The sequence below is a fragment of the Equus asinus genome, chromosome 13 (genome assembly GCF_041296235.1).
Source record: "Equus asinus isolate D_3611 breed Donkey chromosome 13, EquAss-T2T_v2, whole genome shotgun sequence".
Classification (NCBI taxonomy): Eukaryota; Metazoa; Chordata; class Mammalia; order Perissodactyla; family Equidae; genus Equus; species Equus asinus.
In genome coordinates this window covers 26,714,618-26,736,948 of record NC_091802.1, presented here as the reverse complement: position 1 = coordinate 26,736,948, position 22,331 = coordinate 26,714,618, and the positions used below count along the sequence as shown (strand labels likewise).

General features: G+C 38.5%; 1 protein-coding gene across 1 annotated transcript in view; it reads left to right on the top strand.

Annotated features, from left to right (window-relative positions):
* Nucleotides 1-390: 390 nt before the first annotated feature.
* Nucleotides 391-22,331, top strand: part of APPBP2 (amyloid beta precursor protein binding protein 2) — a 56,045-nt gene continuing 34,104 nt past the window's right edge. Inside the window, exons 1-2 of the mRNA XM_014856943.3 lie at nt 391-850; nt 20,072-20,160. Coding sequence (XP_014712429.1) covers nt 713-850; nt 20,072-20,160 — 227 coding nt within the window. The 5' untranslated portion in view covers nt 391-712. The remainder of the gene's footprint in view (nt 851-20,071; nt 20,161-22,331) is intronic.

Here is a 22,331-nt window from a genome sequence, read left to right as displayed (position 1 = left end):
ATCCTCACCTCTAGTTCCTGGACCGGAGGTTAACTCGGCTTAGAGATCGGAGCCTCAGAAAGGGTTTCTAGAGTAATGTGAATTCTCTGAATGCACAATTTTCAATGTACTGATAATGGCGCATTTTTGTGAGGAGAGGATCTAAACTTTTACCCGAGCCTCAGAAGTCCCGAGGCAGGATTTGCTGAAGGGACTGATGCGTCCGGACGACGCGGAATGGGCGGGTAAAAACCATGAAATAACTTGTTCCAGTGGAAGAACGCTACCCCCATGCACTCAACTCCGGCCCCCTCTGCAAGCACGTCCTCGCAGGGAGGGATGGATAAGACTCCGCTCTGCCCAAGTTTTCCTCCTGCCGCATTCCTTCCCTCCGGCGCGGCGGCGTGCGCTGACGTCATGACGCCGCGCGCGCAGTCCCGCCCCTGCAGAGAGCGGCGCTGGGACGGAACCCGGGCTCTTCTCACCCGGAATGTGAGGCCTTGGCCCGCCCGAGCGCTGCCCCTGCCGTGCTCTTTCCCTGGGCCCGCGGCCGCTGCGGCCGCCCCACAGCTCGCCCTCGGAGGAGCCAAGGCGGCCGTGCCCTTCTGCCGCGTGCCCGCGTGGCTGCCTCCGCCCCTCCGAATCCTCCGGGGCCGCAGAGGAGTTCGCTACGGAGGGAGGCGGGGGCCTTCGGGAGGAGGAGGCGGAGGAGGCGGAGGAGGAGGGAAGGAAGATGGCGGCCGTGGAACTAGAGTGGATCCCAGAGACTCTCTATAACACCGCCATCTCCGCTGTCGTGGACAACTACATCCGCTCCCGCCGAGACATCCGCTCCTTGCCCGAGAATATCCAGTTCGATGTTTACTACAAGGTACGGTCCGTGGGCCTGCTCTGCTCTCCTGCCGAAACCCCTGGGGCCGCACCCCCTTCCACGTCTGCGAAGCCCCGCGGTTAACCCCGCGCTCCTCGCAGCAGGGTCGCCTGCCGAGCCGTCTGCTGCGGTCTCCGGGTTGCCGGGACGGAAACACCCCATCTGTATGTCCTCGGGCGCTCAAGCTCCTGGGCCTTGATTGGTATCTTTTCCTAATGAGTCTTCCCCCTTTTGGTGTTCCCTCCTCCACGGTGGTCCTCTTGAGTAGGCCTGTTTGCGTGGACTTTGTCTATTGCGCCCCCGTCCCGCTCATTCCTTCTCCTCCAGCCGGTGTCTTCGGTGTATTTTCTGCCCTCTTTTCCCAATTAAGTGTCAGCATCAGCTGGACTTTTTGCTCTGCTCCTCCCTTCCCTCTTTCCTACTTTCTTCTCTCGCCGTCTTCCTCCCCAAGTATTTTTTTCTGCTTCGTATTCCTTCGTCTCTCTCTTCTCATCCTAATCGAGAGGGAGTTGAGGAATTACTGGAAACAGTCGTGCCGTGTTCTTGCATGTTCTTTAAAGCTTTGTTTTTTATGTATACTTGGGGTTGAATTGGAGAGTGCATTAAAACGGGAGTGGTGACAAACTGTTTGAAAGGAAGGGGGCAGTTCTTTCCTAAAAGAAAAAATACTTCAGAATTTAAATCATGTTCGTGTATTTGAAAGTTGCAATCTTGCAGCATTCCTAAGTCGCTCCCCCTCAAAAATCTGAACAGAAAGTCTCCAAGTCACTCTCCTAGGAGGTTCAAGGGTAAGTGGCTTTAGACGTGGACAATTTTTGCAGTGTTTAGAGAGGGAGGAGAACTTTGTGGACTCGGAGCCTCCCTTTTTCTCTCTCCCCCACATTTGAATGTGAACAGTGGATTTATTATTCGGTCCTCTTTCCTTGAATCGGCGTGGATAGCTTCTGTTCTCCAGTGCCACCCATGCACAATTTGACCAGGAGTAGAGTGTGATTGATTTTTTAAATCGTAAATACTTCCTCTTGATTTGTAAATTCCCTGGAACAGTGTAAACTGATATTTAACAGATGTGTATGTTCTTGTCTATGTATGGGGTTTTGTGGCAGTTGTTTTGTTGGGGAGATTGCCCGCTTTCTCCACCCCAGAATATTTTTTCAGAAAGCAGCTGACTTGCTGCATTCTAGTAGATTCAGCTGCTTCACACCAATTCTAACAATTAAAATGTTTTTTCCCCCCTAAATCTTTGGAGAAGATTAATTTTGGTCATTCATGTTATTATTTAGGAGGGCAGGTTTAGAGAAAAACCTCCTTATATTTCTTTTTGATACGTTGATTTACTTTTGGGTATGTCTAAGGAAATTTCGTATATTTAAGATTCATTCCTCCCAATAAGGGTGAGTTAGATTTGTCTTTCTCAACCTGGGAAACTGCAGCTTTGTGTGTGTGCTAACTCTATTTTATTAAATTGTATGTAATCTTTTACACTTTTTAGAGAACATCATTAGAAGTTTAATCAAAGTACATTTAGTAGTTGATTTCCCTCAAAACTCTTGGATATCTTCTAGTAACTTTCACTTCTAATTGAAGCTTTTCATTTGAAGAGGAGTATTAGAGAGTATGAACAGAAGATGCTTTTGCCATGTTTTCTGTTTCACATAGTTCACAAAGTTTTAATAATACTTCTTTTTGGTACGCTTTTATTCCTTAATAGTTGTATGTCTTCTTGGAAGTATGGCACTGCACTAAGGTGAGGGAAGGTATTCAACATGTGCCTGGAACTGAGTTAAGTGCTTTTACTCGTGATCTTGTTTAATCTTCACAAAGTGTAAAGTAGGGTATAACCCTTGTTATAGGTGAGAAAGTTAAGTAATTTAGTCAAGGTCTTATACCTAGTATTTAGTTCCTGCATTCCTTGCTTTCTTGCTTGGAAAGATTTTGTCTTGTGAAATAGTAGATTATTTTGATGAAAGACCTTGTAAAACTAATTTTTTTTTTTGCTGAGGAAGATTTGCACTGAGCTAACATCTGTTGCCAATCTACCTCTTTTTGCTTGAGGAAGGTTCGCCCTGAGCTAACATCTGTGCCAGTCTTCCTCTATTTTGTATGTGGGTGCCACCACAGCATGGCTGCTGACCAGTGATGTCGCCGCACCTGGGAACCGAACCTGGGCTGCCGAAGTGGAGCCTACCAAACTTAACTTCTAGGCCACGGGGCCGGCCGCTGTAGAACTAATTTTTGATTAGCTCTTACAGAAGTAGATAGAGTAAAAGTCAATCCATGGACTTCAGTCTTGAATCTAATGGAAGTATAAGAAGAAAACTTTGCTTGCTCTTAAACTCTGTATCAACACATAAATATAAGATACTTTTTAAGCACTTTAATACTTATGAGATACTCATCCCCTGCCCGCTGCCTGAAAATTTTAAGAGACTTACTGTTTTACGGTTTCCAATTTTATCCAATTTAGAGCCAATGAGAAACTCATAGTCAGATTCCTCCAGTGGTACCAACTTCCATCAGTAAGCATGGTCATAGACAAAATTACGGTCATAGACAAAATTACTGTATTTGTGGAACCCAGAATTCCTCCACCCCTCTTGATTGGTGAAGTCCAGTGTCACTGTGTTAATTTTTGTCAGTGGCTGCAGTTGAAGGCACAGTTAAAAGCTTTTAAAGATCATGGGATGAATGGGAGGTGAAGAAGTAGGCATGCTAACTGCTCCTTAAGAAGGGAAAGGAGAGAGGTGTTTATGTAGAAAGGGTAAAAATGTGAATGGATTTTTTTTTTCTTCTCAAAGTCCCCCAGGACATAGTTGTATATTCCACTTGTAAGTCCTTCTACTTGTGGTATGTGGGATGCTCCTTCAACATGGCCTGATGAGTGGTGCTAGGTCCATGCCCAGGATCCAAACTGGTGAAACCCTGGGCCACAGAAGTGGAGCGTGTGAACTTAACCACTTGGCCATGGGGCCAGCCCCTGGATTTTTTTTTTTTTTTTTTTTTTAAAGAATGGAAGGCATGAGGGCCGGCCCCGTGGCTGAGTGGTTAAGTTCGTGTGCTCCTCTTTGGCGGCCCAGTGTTACGCCACTTCAGATCCAGGGCACAGACATGGCACCGTTCTTTAGGCTGTGCTGAGGTGGCGTCCCACATGCCCACTAGAAGGACCTACAACCAAGAATATACAACTATGTATGGGGGGGCTTTGGGAAGGAAAAAAAATTAAAAAAAAATCTTTAAGGGGCTGGCCCAGTGGCGCAGTCGTTAAGTGTGCATGTTCCACTTTGGTGGCCTGGACTTTGCCAGTTCAGATCCTGGGTGCAGACGTGGCACCGCTTGGCAAGCTATGCTGTGGTAGGTGTCCCACATATAAAGTAGAGGAGGATGGGCATGGTTGTGAGCTCAGGGCCAGTCTTCCTCAGAGAAAAGAAGAGGGTTGGCAGCAGTTAGCTCATGGCTAATCTTCCTTAAAAAAAGAATGGAAGGCATTAGAATATATTTATTGTCTAAATAGCAGAAACCAGAACAGAGTGAGAGGTTGAGTACATAAATGAGGCAATGGGAAATAAATTATGGAGCAGAGTCCCTGAGCAGGAGCATTAATTAATGAGTCCTGCCCCTTCCTTCACAGTACATAAATTAAAGTATCAGTCTTTTTTTTTTTTTTTTTTTTTTGAGGAAGATTATCCCTGAGCTAACATCTGCTGCCAATCTTCCTCTTTTTGCTGAGGAAGACTAGCCCTGAGCTAACATCTGCTCATCTTCCTCTATTTTGTACGTGGGATGCTTGCCACAGCATGGCTTGACAAGTGGTGCGTAGGTATGTGCCTGGGATCCGAACCGGTGAACCCTGGGCCGCAGAAGCAGAGCGCGCGAACTTAACTGCTATGCCGCCAGCCAGCCCCAAGTTATCAGTCTTATATTGGAGTTGGAGAAAGAATACTTTTCCTCTAAGATCAGATGGAAAGAGTTAAGAACATAAGCTAATAAAATAGGTAAGTTTACATAAACTAATAACATAGGTAAGTTTACAAAGAATGGTTGTCATGAATAAGGAGGTAAGATCATCTGCTGAGCCGGAGGGATAGGAGTGGTGGCTTTTATGTAGGAACGCTAACCTGAAGTTGATAACGGCTGCTGAGGTATATGGGATGGGAAGTTCACTGAAAATATGTTAAAAAAAATTGACAGTTTATATCGATGGTTTAGTAAAAATCAATACCCTACAGTGGCTGGCCTGGTGGCCTAGTGGTTAAGTTTGGCACACTCCACTTCGGTGGCCTGGGTTTGGTTCCTGGCATTGACGTACACCACTTGTTGGCGGCCATTCTGTGGCAGTGACCCATATACAAAAATAGAGGAAGATTGGCACATGTTCGCTCAGGTTGAATCTTTCTCAGCAAAAAAAAATAAATAATCAATACCCTACAAAATAATGTCTTTGAATCTCAATAGTTTTTATCCAGGGGTGCTTAACCTTTTAAGTATGGAAGTGGATAGGGTGAGTAGAAGAAATGATAAAATTGTATACCAAGTGAAAGAAAGAGTGAATGGCTGGGTTCTTTTTTTTTTTTTTTAAAGATTTTATGCCTTTTTCTCCCCAAAGCCCCCTGGTACATAGTTGTATATTTTTAGCTGTGGGTTCTAGTTGTGCCATGTGGGACACTGCCTCACCGTGACCTGATAAGCAGTGCCGTGTCCACGCCCAGGATCTGAACTGGCGAAACCCTGGGCTGCCAAAGCAGAGCGGGAGAACTTAACCACTTGGCCTCGCGGCCAGCCCTGGCTGGGTTCTTTAAGAATGAAGTTCATGGGGGCTGACCTAGTAGTGTAGTGGTTAAGTTTGCATGCTCTGCTTCAGCTGCTGGGAGTTCGCACGGACCTACACACCGCCTATCAAGCCGTGCTGTGGCAGCATCCTACATAGAAAATAGAGGAATATTGGCACAGATGTTAGTGCCAGTCTTCCTCCCCCCCCCCCCAAAAAAAAGAGGTTTATGATCTTTTTTATTTTACCTGCTGGATGATTTATTTTGTGTCCTGTTCCAATTACAAAATTTGCCATAGAGTTAAGTTTTGTCTAGGTGAAGTGTTTCAGTAATGTTTTCTATTTATTGTTTTCAGTCTTAAACTTGATGATTTTGGGGTTTTATAGTAAATCTTATGATGAAAACTAAATTAATACCTGATTTAGTATTAATTTTTTCTATTTCTGTTGTATAGCTATATATAGCCTCAACTAATATTCTGATAATCTTTTTAAGTGGGCTGGTAACAAATTGAGAAAAATTCTTGTAATATATTTGACAGCTCTCTTCATGTAAAGAGCTCTTAGGATTAATAAATTGAGAACAAAAGCTTTATGGGAGAGGGGCATAAAAGAACATAAATAGCCAGCCATACCGTATATCTGGATGAGAAGTTAGTATGTTATATATGTGTTGACTGATCTCAGTTTAAGCTGTGAATTTATCACAATTTGAGGCAGATTCTCAGAATTTTAATGGATATGGGAAACTGATTAAATATGAAGTTCATCTGGAGGAATTAATTAAATGAGAATAAATGAGCCAAGGAAATTTTGAAGATGCACAGTACTTAGGAGGGATGTGCATTATAAGAAAGTGAAGTATATTAGGAAGTTACACATTTTCAAACAGTGTAGCACTGGCGTCAGAACAGTGAGAGAAATTGACTTGCAGAACATAGACAGTCTAGACAGAAACGAAAGCATATTTAAGAATTTACTATATGATAAAGTTATGAGACAATGCTATATTTTAAATAAATGGGGGAAATATTCAAAAATACCTTGGCTACAACTGGCTGTTTGGGGGAAAAGTTAAACCTCTACTTCATACCATATACCAAAATGAATTCCAGGTGAATTAAAGATTTAAATATGACAAATGAAATCATGTAAGTATCACAATAAGTTATTGAGTCAGTATCTTGCAGTGGGAAATGACTAAAATTTCTTCTTTAAAGAAGTTATTTTTATGGTAATTTACAAGTTAAAAAAATATCAAACGTTATAAAAGTAAGTACTGTAAAGGTGAACTCTATTTCGCATCTTGCCAACACTGTAATGACATGGAGAAGGCTTTTCTAAGCGTGAGACCAAAACCCAGGGGGGAAAAAAAGAAATTGATTCTTTTGAGTACATAAAAAAATAGGGGAAAAAATTGTCAGCACATTTTTTAAAAAGACTGTGCAAATTGACAACATTTGACACGTAAGGGTTGAATTTCCTAATACAGAAAGATCTAATACTGATCAGTACATAAAGGACAACCAACTTACCCAGGAGATCTGAATAGCCAGCCCATAGAAGAGGAAAATATGAATGGCCAATAAACATCAAAAGATGCTCAACTGAAATGCAAATTAAAATGCTACAGCAAGCCAAGGCAGTCATGAAGAAGAAGAAAAAACACCTGGAGGACTTATACCAACAAATATCAAGCTGTAACAATTAAGATAATATGATATTGACTGTTGACCCATGGATAGACAAATAGACAAGTGGAACAAGATGGACAGTCCAGAAACAGACTGACATACGCTGTAATCTGATTTATGATAAAAGTGACAACAGCGGTGCAATGGGGAAAGGAAAATCAAATAAATGGTGTTGGTCAAATAGGTATCCATATAGTGGAAAAAGTGTCATGACCTTACCTTACACTATAAACAGTAATCATTTTTGGATGGATTGCTGATGTAAATGTGAAAAGGCGTATTTTAGGAAAAAAAGTTTTCACTATGTCAGCAAAGATTTAGTAATAGAATACAAATATGGTCTAAGTATAAAGATAATTTGATAAATTGAACTATATTAAGATCAAGAACATCTTTTCATCAAAAGATACTATTAAGAGAGTAAAAAGCCACACCACAGAGTAGGAGAGGATATTTGCAGGATATATATCTGACAAAGACTCATCCTGCAGGTAAAGAACTAGAAATTAAGGGAAAAAACAAAAAAAACTTTTTTTTTAATGGGGAAAGAACTTGAATAGGCATCTAAAAAGGATATTCAAAGGACCAGTCGAACATTTGAAAAGGGGCTCAACCTCATTTTGTCTTCAGGGAAGTTGTTGTCCTACTGTACATTCCTCAGAATGACTAAATGAAGAAGAAAAAAGTGTTGGTAAGGATATGGAGCAGTCAGAACTATCATATACTGTTAGAATGTAAATTGATATACCATTTTGGAAAACTAGCATTATTTACTAAAACTGAACATGTGTGTACCCTGTAATTCACTAATTCCACTTTAAGATATATACTCTTCAGATAAATGTTCAGGGCCCGGCCCGGTGGCACAGCAGTCATGTTCACGTGTTCCACTTCTCGGCGGCCTAGGGTTTGCTGGTTTGGATCCCGGGTGCGGACATGGCACCACTTGGCACACCATGCTGTGGTAGGGGTCCCACGTATAAAGTGGAGGAAGGTGGGCACGGATGTTAGCTCAGGGCCAGGCTTCCTCAGCAAAAGAGAGGAGGACTGGCAGTAGTTAGCTCAGGGCTAATCTTCCTAAAAAAAAAAAAAAGATAAATGTTCATAGCAACACTATTCATAATAACTAAAAAGTAGAAACTGTCCAAATGCCCATCAATAGGAGAATTAATAAATAAATTGTGGACCAGTCGTATAGTGGAATATTATACAATGAAAATGAACTGCAACTGTTTGAAACAATATGAATGAAATCTCAACAAATGATACTGAATGAAAGAAACTAGTCACAGGGGTATATACCAGAGGCTCCCAAACTTTCTCCCTTCATAGCACTTGGTTCATGGTACCCCTAGACCAAAAGAAATAGCCAACAGTTCTGTTCATTAAGTAGTTAGATAGAAACAATAATACTTACATCTTAACAAAATAAGAGCCATTAAAAAAAATGCACAAAAATTGACACAAAAATAGGATTTTTACTTCATTCTTAAATAATCATAATTGTTTACTAATGGAATATGTATATTTATTAGGCATTGTACAGCAACTCAAATCTGGGAATTGGATTGGACACCACTGTCCTCATTTTCTGTTCCCTGTTGATTTTTGCACATTATTTTGTATCATAGCAACTACTGACAATGTAGCTTCACAAAGATAAGATGCCATTGAAAGAGTTATATCAATCTAGTACTTGGCATGGTATAGTACAGATGTCGAATATTGTTTCTCTTAATTTTAAAATATCTTGCAGTGCCCCAGGGCACCTTGGTGCAGTTTGGAAACTGGCTATATGATGTATGATTCCATTAATATAAAGTTAAAAAAGAGGCAGAATTAATCAAAAGTGTTGGAAGTCAGGAGAGGTTAACCTGAGAAGATAGTGACTACACAGGGGCATAAAGGGAGATGTCTGGGATTCTGATAACATTCTGTCATGATCTGGATTTTGATTGTGTGTGTGTGTTCACTTTGGAAACTTATTGAGCTTTACATTTTAAATATGAGTTGTGCATTCTCTGTATGTATGTTACACTTCAATAAAAGTTTAAATAAAACATCCTTCTTCACTAATCAGATCGTCAAGGTTTAAAGATTCAAATCACTCATGCCCCTTAACCCACTATACCATTTGAGGATTTTTTTTTTTACTTAAAAGAATGCTTGCTGAGTGTGCAGAAAATTCTCTTCGGGGGTGTTTAATATTGTTTATGATGACAAAAATTGGAAAAAACTATATGCTAATCAATCAGAAATGGAATATTATGCTGCAGTTATAAAGAATGAGGATGCTGTTATACTGGGGTCGAGATGCCAGAGCACATCAAAGTGGGGAGAATAAAAAGCTTCTTACCAAGTAGCATGAAGAGCATAATCCGTGGCTCCAGCTTTGGTGGCCCAGGGTTTTGCCGGTTTGGATCCTGGGTGTGGACATGGCACCGCTCATCAGGCCATGCTGAGGTGGCGTCCCACATGCCACAACTAGAAGGACTCACAACTAAAAATATACAACTATGTACCAGGGGGCTTTGGGGAGAAAAAGGAAAAATAAAATCTTTAAAAAAAAAACCACAAAAAAAACCCATAGATACAACAGAAAAGGGAAAAATAGCTTTTTTAAATTGTAGAAAAGCTTCTTTAGATGTAGAATAGTTTGTATAATTCTATGTTAATCAGTCTGAAAACCTTACTGAAATTACATTTCTAGGAAAATACAAATGACCAAAGAGAGAAGTTAATAGACCGAAAACCACAAAAGAAATTGAGAAATTATACCTCTCCCTTTGTCCATTGGCCCCCTCTCTCAGCAAACAAACAAAACTCCACCAACTTCTGACACTGTCTTAGATATATTCAAAGAACAGTTGATGCTACTGGTATTTAACTCATTGCACACCTACCTAATTCTTTACAACTAAAAAAAAAAAGTAAAAGAGGTCAACATAACACTGATACCTAAACCTAAGATAGCAACAGAAAGAAAGTCTCTAGAAAACCTCATTTGTGAAACGTGAAGCAAAAATTCTGGGTAAAATAATAGCAAATGCAGATCAGCAAATCCATTAATATGATTCACTATATTAATAAGACAGAGGAAAACCATCATCATAAAATAAAAATCTAACAACTCTTCCATTAAACTTTTAATAAGGAGCACACAGATTCACAATGTTAACATATACCTAATCAAAAGATAGCATTTATATCTAAACAAAAATACTTAGTGATGAAACAAAGCATTGTGATTAAAATCAGCGCTATAATGGATCTCCTATTATCAGTATCATTATATTTTTTTAAGTAAAGACTTTAAGATTTCTGGAACTGTACTGCATATTCAGCATCCTTGAAGTGCTAACCAATGCAGTTAGAATAAAGAAAAAACCAGCAAAATCAACTGAAAAAGTATAGCAATAAGATAATTCAGTACAGGGGATGATTACACATTTATAATTAAAAATTCAATAATTTTTCCATATGCAATGTAGGAAAGAATATGTCTTACTCAAAATAACAGCAGAAACCATGCCATGGAGTAAATCAGAAAAGAGTTGTATAGAAATCTGAAAGTCTTTAATAAATGTAGAAGAGACATATTTTGTTCCTAGACTGGAAGATTCAGGATTTTAAAGATAGAATTTCTGGGGCTACCTCGTGGCCGAGTGGTTGAGTTTGTGTGCTCTGGTTTGGCAGCCCAAAGTTTCATGGGTTTGGGTCCTGGGCATGGACCTGGCACCACTCATCAGGCCATGCTGGGGCAACATCCCACATGGCACAGCTGGAGGGGCCCACGACTGGAATATACAACTATGTACTGGGGGAAGTTGGGGAGAAGGAAAAAAAAAAGAGATTGGCAACAGATAGTAGCTCAGGGCCAATCTTTAAACAAACAAACAAAAAAGAATTTCTCTCTAAATTTATATATTCAGTGTAAACTTTATCAGAATCCCAAAGAACTTATTTTGGAACCAAAATTAATAACAAAAATGTATAATGGAAAAAGAAAAGTTTTTAACTTATATAAGGGAGGATTAAAGTTTATGAAACATACTCAAAACTCCAGCAAATCAGGAAGAAAAAGAGGACTGAATAGAAATGTGCCATTATGTTGAGTGATTTTCTCCAGATGGGAAACAGCACGTTTCTGTTTTACAAATTCGTTTCTACATTTTCTAGTTTTTCTAAAAATGTAGGGGCTGGCCTAGTGGCGTGGTAGTTTTCACGCACTCTGCTTTGGCGGCCCAGGTTTCGTGGGTTCAGATCCTGGCTGTGGAGCTACACACCGCTCATTAAGCCATGCTGTGGTGGCGTCCCACATGTAAAATGGAGGAAGATTGGCACGGATGTTAGCTCAGGGCTGACGTTCCTCACCATAATACATACATATGTACTTCCTCACCATAATACATACATAGATAGATAAATAAAATGTACATGTAATTCTTCTGAAATCACAGGAAACAAATGTAGAGTTGATTATCTAACATACAGAATAAGTTTTCTTATAACATTACTACCCTCTCTACTCATGGATGCACTTCTAATTTTCACCACAGATTGGTAGTGAAGCTTTAAGAAGAGAAGCCGAGGGACTTCTTACCCAAATATAGAGATTGCTGATATGTATTGAGTTATATATGGCTGGTTATCATTATTGGTTAGATCTTACATCTAACTAGATTTTTGTTTTGACCTTCTGTTTGTGTCATGATAGTGTCTTCCACCATTAAGACAATCATGCTGTCTTGAAAGTTGTGCCATTGACCCATCATGTTAGGGATAGAGTTAGAGAATCTGGCTAGTAGACATAAATTCATTCTCGTAACAACTTGGGGGGAAAAAAACCTCTTTTTTGTTTAATGGATGATGCGTCTAGTAACATATGTGGAAAGCATATTTAAACTTCAGTAAAGTGTTGTACTCTCGTTTGAATGTCAACTATTTTTTGTGCTTTTTAATAATATGAACATGTCCACTTAACCCTTTGGCTTACTTACCAGTAAACAAGCACTTCGCCCTGCAAGATCAAAATAATCATGTTGATCACTTGTTTATTTTTTAAAAAGTATGATACAGAACCGGTGAGTGTAGAGCAGCTGAGAAATTGAAATGTTAAGAAGCAAGAAATTTAAGTATTGGTTTACCTTCAGAAACAAGCATTTACCTTTTAATTACATGTACGTTATGTTAAAACACTTCTATGGTATTTGCTTTAATCCAAGAATTTATAATCTCAGATCACAGTGCAATCTAACAACAGATAAAGGACATTACATATAATACACAATATAAGAACAAGTTAAAGGCATATCAAGTTATATTCAAGTGTGAATTTTTTCAGAGCTACCTTTCAGATGTTGAGATTAGACAAGAATAAATATCTTGTAAGTGAAGACAGCACATGCCTGTTAAAACCAAATATTACTGCTTTTATTTATTGTAGAGGTAAAGGATACATTTGTTTAGAGATCAAGGATACATTCTTTTAAAAAAACCTTTTATTATGGAAAAAGTTGAACACAGAAGTAGATAGAATAAAATAATGAACCTGCGTGTGTCCATTGCCCAGCTTTAACAGTTACCAATTCTTGGCCAGTCTTGTTGCTGAATGTGTTTCCCTACGCATATTCCCCTTTCCTGTAGTCTTTGGAAGCAAATCTACACATGTAATTTTATCTGTAAATATTTTAATGGCCACCATACTATCATAACACCTAAGAAAAATGAGCAGTAATTCCTTAATGTTATTAAATATCCAGTTCAAATTTTTAGTTGTTTCAAATGTCACATTATATATATATATATATTTTCTTTTTTACAGTTCTATACCTTTGTTGTTGGTTGATATATCTCAAGTCTCTTGATCTATAGGTTCCCTTTCCCTTCTTTTTTTTTTGAAGATTGGCACCTGAGCTAATTGTGGCCAATCTTTTTTTTTTTTTTCTGCTTTATCTCCCCAAATCCCCCCCAGTACGTAGTTGTATATTTTAGTTGTGGATCCTTCTAGTTGTGGCATGTGGGATGCCACCTCAGCATGGCCTGATGAGCGGTGCTATGTCCGCGCTCAGGATCTGAATTGGTGAAACTCTGGGCCGCTGAAGCGGAGCGTGCGAACTTAACCACTCAGCCATGGGGCCAGCCTCTCCATTTGTTTTTTATCTTTGCAATTGATCTGTTGAGGAAACGGAATCCTTTGTCTTGTGGACTCTACGGAGTTTCCTGCAGCCTAGGTTTCAACGATCACGACATAAAATATTTTCATCATTCCTTCTAGGTGTTTTAGACTGCCTCTGTGGAGACCTCATGGGTTTCACTGGTTTCAGGCCAGTTTTTAATTCCAGTTTCTCGATTGGGCTCTGTAGATCCTCTAGGTAGTATGAATTTGGACTGCGTAGTCACATGTGTCTTAGGCGAGGGGGTTCAGTTTTTCACAGCAGACTTTATGCTAAGGCAATGGGAGATGTTGTAGACATTTTACTCTGACTTTAGGCAGGTATAGGTAGTCCCCCCCTTATCCTCAGTTTCACTTTCCACAGTTTCAGTTACCCTCAGTTATTTGCCATCCAAAAATATTAAATGGAAAATTCTGGAAATAAACATCATAAATTTTAAATTACGTGCCATTGTGAGTAGTGTGGTGAAATCTCTAGCCTTCCCACTCCATCCAGGCCAGGACTTGAATCATCCCCTTATCCAGCATATCCATGCTGTATACGCTACCCACCCATTAGTCAGTAGCTCCTGGGTGCCGACCTACACACTGCTTATCAAGCCATGCTGGTGGTGTCCCACATACAAAATAGAGGAAGATTGGCACAGATGTTAGCTCAGGGACAATCTTCCTCAAGCCAGAAGAGGAAGATTGGCACAGATGTTAGCTCAGGGACAATCTTCCTCAAGCCAGAAGAGGAAGATTGGCAACAGATGTTAGCTCAGGGACAGTCTTCCTCGCCGAAAAAATTAAAGAAGAAAAGTGGTAGTGGAGGGACCAGTTCTACCAAACTTTTGCAGTAATCCAGGTGAAAGATGGTGATGACAGTGGAGGTGAAAGATTTGAGATATAAATCCTATACTGTAGATGTACATTGTATTGAGTATCATTCCTGATTTTTTAAAAAGTATGCATATACAATGGTAGATACACAGTTTAAAAGCAAAAGTGAAATTCTGTTACTTAAACTTTTCTGAAACTTGTGCGTTTTATATATCATGGTAATTTTTCCATGATAACAACCCCTTTTCATTTCTGAAGATTTTTGCTCTTCAGTGACTCGAAGAGAGGGGTAACAGTTTCGATGTGAGTGAGAGACATAACTTTCATGGGTTGTATGTGTGTGTGACTTTTCATAGTTATTCTTAGACCATTGTTTTGGACATGATTTCCTTTATTTTTTCCTAAACTTTTCTAAATTTTTGCTGTTGGGAATTAGCCTAGATTATTTTGTTTGCTAATTTGATGTTAAGACTAAGCTATTCACTCTTAGCCTGTTGTGATTTTGAATTGGCTGGGAAAGCAGCCATGCCGGTTCAGATCCCCTTGGGTTAAGGAAGGTTCTCATCCTATCTTTAATTTACTGAGAGTTCTCTGGTTTGGGCTCTCTTGCATTACCCTTGTACTGATTGCCTTCAGTTTTCTATAAGACTTTTACTTTAGTCTCTGAAAGCCCTTGCTTCTGAAACATCACCAGGAGCGTCACCCCTCTGAATGAAGATATTAATGTGTTACTAATATTTTACTTAGTTTTTTGTTGTTGTTTGTTCATAGTATTTTATATTTATGGACAGTTCAGGTTTTTATGTGATCACTTATCTCTTTCTTTATGATTCTTGTTTGTGGTATAATGCTTTTAGAAAGGCAATGTTAGCAGGTAGCTTTTAACACTGTTATGATTTTCGTTTTTAGTGAGGAAGATTGGCCCTGAGCTAACATCTGTGCCCATCTTCCTCTATTTTATATGTGGGACGCTTGCCGTAGTATGGCTTGATAAGCAGTGCCTAGGTCCTCGCCTGGGATCCGAACTGGTGAACCCCCGGGCCGCTGAAGCAGAGCGCCAGAACTTAACCACTGTGCTACTGGGCCTGCCCCGTACAATATTGTTTTTTTTTATTTCAATTTTTTTTTATTGAGTTATAGGTTACAATCTTGTGAAATTTCAATTGTACATTAATGTTTGTCAGTCATGTTGTAGGTGCACCACTTCACCCTTTGTGCCCACCCCCGACCCTACCTTTCCCCTGGTATCCACTAAACTGTTCTTGGTCCATAATTTTAAATTCCTCATATGAGTGGAGTCATACACAGATTATCTTTCTCTCGCTGGCTTATTTCACTTAACATAATTCTCTCAAGGTCCATCCATGTTATTGCAAATGGAATGATTTTGTTCTGTTTTGCAGCTGAGTAGTATTCCATTGTAAATATGTACCACATCTTCTTTATCCATTCGTCTGTTGCTGGGCACTTAGGTTGCTTCCACGTCTTGGCTATTGTAAACAGTGCTGCAATAAACATTGGGGTGCACAGGACTTTTGGGATTGCTGACTTCAAGCTCTTTGGATAAATACCCGGTAGTGGGATGGCTGGATCGTATGGTAGTTCTATTTTTAGTTTTTTGAGGAATCTCCATACTGTTTTCCATAGTGGCTGCACCAGTTTGCATTCCCACCAGCAGTGTATGAGGGTTCCTTTTTCTCCACAACCTCTCCAACATTTGTTGCTATTAGTTTTAGATATTTTCGTCATTCTAACGGGTGTAAGGTGATATCTTAGTGTAGTTTTGATTTGCATTTCCCTGATGATCAGCGATGATGAGCATCTTTTCATATGCCTATTGGCCATCAGTATATCTTCTTTGGAGAAATGTCTGTTCATGTCTCCAGCCCATTTTTTGATTGGGTTGTTTGATGTTTTGTGGTTGAGTTGTGAGAGTTCTTTATATATTAAGGATATTAAGCCTTTGTCAGATATATGACTTGCAAATATTTTTTCCCAGTTAGTGGGTTGTTTTTTTGTTTCAATCCTGTTTTCATTTGCCTTGAAGAAGCTCTTTAATCTGATGAAGTCCCATTTGTTTATTCTTTCTATTGTTTCCCTTCTCTGAGAAGGCATGGTGTCCGAAAAGATCCTTTTAATACTGATGTCAAAGAGTGTACTGCCTACGTTTTCTTCCAGAAGCCTTATGGTTTCAGGTCTCACCTTTAGGTCTTTAATCCATTTTGAGTTTATTTTGGTGAATGGTGAAAAAGAATGGTCAATTTTCATTCTATTACATGTGGCTTTCCAGTTTTCCCAGCACCATTTGTTGAAAAGACTTTCTTTTCTCCATTGTATGCCCTCAGCTCCTTTGTCAAAGATAAGCTGTCCATAGATGTGTGGTTTTATTTCTGGGCTTTCAGTTCTGTTCCATTGATCTGTGCACCTGTTTTTGTACCAGTACCATGCTGTTTTGATTACTGTAGCTTTGTAGTATGTTTTGAAGTCAGGGATTGTGATGCCTCCTGTTTTGTTCTTTTTTCTCAGGATTGCTTTAGAAATTCGGGGTCTTTTGTTGCCCCATATGAATTTTAGGATTCTTTGTTCTAATTCTGTAAAGAATGTCATTGGGATTCTGATTGGGATGGCGTTGAATCTGTAGATTGCTTTAGGTAGAATGGACATTTTAACTATGTTTATTCTTCCAATCCATGTACATGGAATGTCTTTCCATCTCCTTATGTCGTCATCCAATTCTCTCAGAAAGGTCTTGTAATTTTCATTATATAGGTCCTTCACTTCCTTAGTTAAATTTACCCCAAGGTATTTTATTCTTTTTGTTGCGATTGTGAATGGTATTCCGTACAATATTGTTTTAATTGTATTTTTATTGCCTGTTTTCCTATCTGTCAGGAGGTAGTTTATCTGCTTCTAAAAATAAATTTATTTTTCCTTATTTTCCTTAATGCACCAATAGCTAAATGTAGTTTATAGTCCTTTAATAGCCTCATTATTTAATGGATGCAGAATATAGTATTAAACTGTAATAATGAACTAAAATGTCAGATTTTTAAAACTCTGATATGACAGTTGTTACCAAGGAACCTAGAGCTTCAGTTTCCTTTCCACTAATTTCTACTCCATAAGATGTGTGAATCTATAAGGGATTCATCTTTAAATATATTATTTCTATAAAAACGTTAATTGCCCACTTTATACTCTTTCTTACTTCCTAATATATTGTCTTCAAGAGGCAGTAAGTGTAAGTTATTAAGAACATGGATGTAAAGACTGCCTGGGGCCAGATTGTTGCTTTGAGGAAGATTGGCTCTGAGCTAACATCTGTTGCCAATCTTCCTCTTTTTGCTTGAGGAAGATTGTTGCTCAGCTAATGTATGTGGCAGTCTTCCTCTGTTTGGGTATGTGGGATGCCGCCACAGCATGGCATGATGAACAGTGTGTAGGTCCATGCCCAGAACCTGAACCTGTGAACCCTGGGCTGCCAATGTGGAGCGCGCAAACCCAACCACTACGCCACCTGGCCAGCTCCACTTTGCCACTTCTTAATTGTGGGATTTTGAGTAGGTTAACTTTATACAGTATGCCTCAGTTTCCTCATCTGTGGAAGGATAGAAGAGTTACTTATGAAAAGCGCTTAGAACAGTGCCTAGCACATATAAGATCTCTAAGGATTAGAACCTATTTTTATTCCGGATTGGTATCCAAAAATGTATAAATTTGCATTTTGTGGATAAACCTGGTAAGGATGATTTGAAACAGTTAAATCGTTAGCTTCTACCCAGAATTTAAATGTGAACTCATTTTTAGCTAGAAAAATTGAGCTACTGAGTAAAAAAAAAAAGCATGCTTGTGCTCACAAATAGGGCATATTTACAATATATTTACAATTGTAACTAAGGTAGCAACTTTTGTAAATTTTAGTTTTAAACCCATTTGATAGGATATACCAATTTTCAGTCATTAATAAAGTTTAGTTTAATTGTCTTTGTTGAGTTCGGGCAAAAAAGTTGTATCACTTGTTTTCATTTCTTCTGTCTTAAAAAAGAAATTCTAAACTTTAGGTTTGCTAATGATGATTTATTTTGGTAAGGAGCTAAGATTTTTATCCTATACTCTTTTTGGAGTAGTGTATATATTTATTTTGATAACTACATTTGTTTTTCTGCCCCAAATTAGAAATTTATCACATTATTAAGCCCGCAGATAGGAATTTGGTCATAAATTCTCAGCTTTATTTTTCCTGAGTTATTCTCTACTGGTTAATAGCCAAAGTAAATATGACAGTGATTAATTGTAATGAATTTTACTGTCTACATTCCCAGAACTTCTTATTTTTTTACAGCAGAAAACATAATCATCTTAAAAAATAGCAAATCTTTCCTAATGAAGGTTTATTGTTAATATGAATATCCAACCATTATGTGATGATAACATTTCTGCCTCCCCTTCCTATGTGGTGGTGCCTGTCCCTTGTCCCCTCCAGCAGTCGTTATGGATTTTTCACAGCAGTCATTATTGATTTGCAGTAGTGTATTACCTCCTTTGACCTGCCCTCCATTGTGACTAGTGATTTATGCCCAAGAGTTTGAGGTATGTTTTCCCTATACATAGTTAACTGGTCCATTTGGCGAATGATCTCTGCATCTTGTCCTTTTTCTGAAACCCATGTTCTCATCAACTGAGGTAAGTGTTAAGTGCTATAATATAAAGTGAGTTAATATAACAAAATTCCTGCCTTTAAGGCACTGTGTTTATAAAGCATATATAAATTCAAAAGCAGTTGGTGAAGCTGGGGCAGGGGAAAGAGGGACAATGGTATTTGTCTCTTTTTAACCACGTGCATGTATCACATGTGATAAACATTTAACACACTTACTAAAATATTATTTTAAAAAGAAGTTCTATGGGGCCAGCCCCATGGCCAAGTGGTTTAAGTTCACGCGCTCCGCTTCAGCGGCCCAGGGTCTCGTGGGTTCGGCTCCTGGGCGCAGACCGAGCGCCGCTCATCAGGCCATGCTGAGGGGGCATCCCACATGGCATAACCAGAAGGGCCTACAACTAGAATATACAACTATGTACTTGGGGCTTTGAGGAGAAGAAGAGAGAAGAAAAAAAAGAAGACTGGCAACAGATGTTAGCTCAGGTGTCAATCTTAAAAAAAAAAATAGAAGTTCTAAAAAGTCAGGCAAACTGAATAAATTACTGTGACATGGTTAGAAATCCTGCTATCCTGGATTGCTTTAGATATGATCTGCTGTTGGTGTGCTTGTGAAGTGTCATGCCCAGAACTAAACTGAGATTCTCGTGATGGTCTGAAGAGCTCTACGTGGCTGTATTGACCACTTCTGGTTTCTGGACATTATCTTTGCTATATTTTGCTAATTTTACATTAACTGTCTAGTTTTTTTAAGGACAAGAGAAGTTAATTTTAAAAGTTTCTTGAATATAACTTATGTTTATTTAATAAATAATTGTATAGCACTTTGTAGTGTTTAACCATGTACCAGATGCTATTTTACAAATATTAATTTCTGTTATATACAACTATTGAAATTTTTTATATAAGTTGTAGAAATTTGTTAATTTAGTGTTAGATTTCTGTTAGCATAAGCGTCTTTCCTGATGTTGCTATGTAATCATACTGGGTTTGAGTAGTATTCGTTAAATTCATCAAATATTAAGTCCATCAATTATATTCATAAGTATGATTAAAGTAGAAATTAAAATTAAAAATTTTTAATTACAACTTTTGTTTTTTATTTCAGCTTTACCAACAGGGACGCCTATGTCAACTGGGCAGTGAATTTTGTGAATTGGAAGTTTTTGCGAAAGTATTGAGAGCTTTGGATAAAAGGTAAATTCATTTTTAAAGAATTGTGGTAAACTGTACATAACCTAAATTTTACTGTTGTAACCATTATTAAGTGTCCAATTTAGTGGCCTTAAATACATTCATATTGTTGTGAAACCATCAATACCACGACTGATTTTTGTGTGCATGAAAGGGGAACCAAATTCATCTTTACCATTGTGGCTTTTATGTAGTAGGAGCCACATGTAGGTGTAGGTGATATGGCCTTTGATTGTACTTGCTGCTCTCCTTAGCGTTCTTCCCTAAATTTGCTTTAAATACCATTTCTTTTTCCCAACTGTACCTGTCTAGGAAAATAGTTTTACCAAATACTGCTAATCTCTAATATGAATATTGCCAAGTTGATTCATTTGTACAAGAAATTAACTAAGTACATACTTGTTGAACGCCTAGTATATGTCAGGTACAGTTCTAGATGCTGGGGGTATGAGTAAGATCTACAGCATCTCTTCCTCATGGAGTTTGTATCTTAGAAAAGGATGATAAAATGATAGACAAATAATTAACATGATTTCACTGTTCAGGGATAACTTTGAAATGGGCCTGTGTGCTAAGCCTATAGAGAAACTTCTTAGTTGATTAGTTAAAATTAATCTGTAAAAAAAAAAAATAATAGTTGAGAGGGCTATAGAAAAACTTCAGAAAATTTTCTTTAAGAAAAGTTTAGGGGCCTGCCCCGTGGCCGAGTGGTTGAGTTTGCACGTTCTGCTTCGGCGTCCCAAGGTTTCTCCAGTTCAGATCCTGGGTGCAGACATGGCACCACTCATCAAGCCATGCTGAGGTGGCATCCCACATGCCACAACTAGAAGGACCCACAACTAAAAATACACAACTATGTACTGGGAGGCTTTGGGGAGAAAAAGGAAAATAAAATCTTTAAAAAAGAAAAAAGGAAAGTTTAGCTTTCTGGGATTTGAATTTCTTTATGCAGTTCTAAACATGGCCATTGTAAAGATTTAGTGGAATACTTTTCTTTAATCTCTTAGGTTATCTTTCACTTAGTCCAAATCCATTGGTAATTGTTTAATATATTTGTGGAACTAAAAGCATGTAGTTTGACTTTTTCCCCTTTATCCAAAGCAGTGACTTTATTATTTACAATTTTGTTTTTAATAAACTGTTCAGATGTAATTCACCTACTGTAAAATTCACCGTTTTGAATTGTACAATTTGTTGACTTTTAGTATATTCACAAGGTTTTGCAACCATCACTATCTTAATTCTAGAACATTTTCATCACCCTAAAAAGAAACCCTGTACCCATTAACAGTCACTCTCTATTTCCTTTACCCCCAGTCCCAGGCCTACCATTAATTTACTTTCTGTGTCTGGATTTACCTATTCTAGACATTTCATATAAATAGATTCATACAATATATGGTCTTTTGTGACTGGCTTCTATCACTTATCAGAATGTTTTAAGGTTCATTCATGTTATTGATTGTATCAGTACTTCTTTCCTTCTTTCGGCTGAGTAATTTTCCATTGTATGGATATGTTTTGTTTATCTAGTTATCTGTTCCATGAACATTTGGGTGGTTCCTCCTTTGGGCTATTAGGAGTAATGCTGCTATGAACGATCATGGACAAGATTTTATGTAGATATGTTTTTAGTTCTCATATATATAACTAGGATACGTATGATAACCCTATGTTGAACTTTTTGAGTAATCTCTAAACTGTTTTCCTCAGTGACTGCACTGTTTTACATTCCTACCACCAATGTATGAGGGTTCCAGTTTTTCCATAACCTTGCTGTCACTTTTTAAAAAAAAATTGCTATTATAGCCATCCTAGCAGGTGGTGTCTCATTGTAATACTGATTTTATTTCCCTGATGACTTATGATGTTGATTATATTTTCTTGTGCTTATTAGCTATTTTATATTTTCTTTGGAGAAATCTTTATTCAAATCCATCACCCATTTTTTAATTGAATTATTGAATTATAAGACAATTTGTGTTTTGGATTTTTTAAGTAAGATTGGCACCTGAGCTAACATCTGTTGACAATCTTTTTTTTCCTCCTTCTTCTTCCTAAAGACCCCCAGTACATACTTGTTTATTCTAGTTGTGGGTCCTTCTGGTTGTGCTATGTGGGACTCCACCTCAGCATGGCCTGATGAGCAGTGCCATTTCCATGCCCAGGATCTG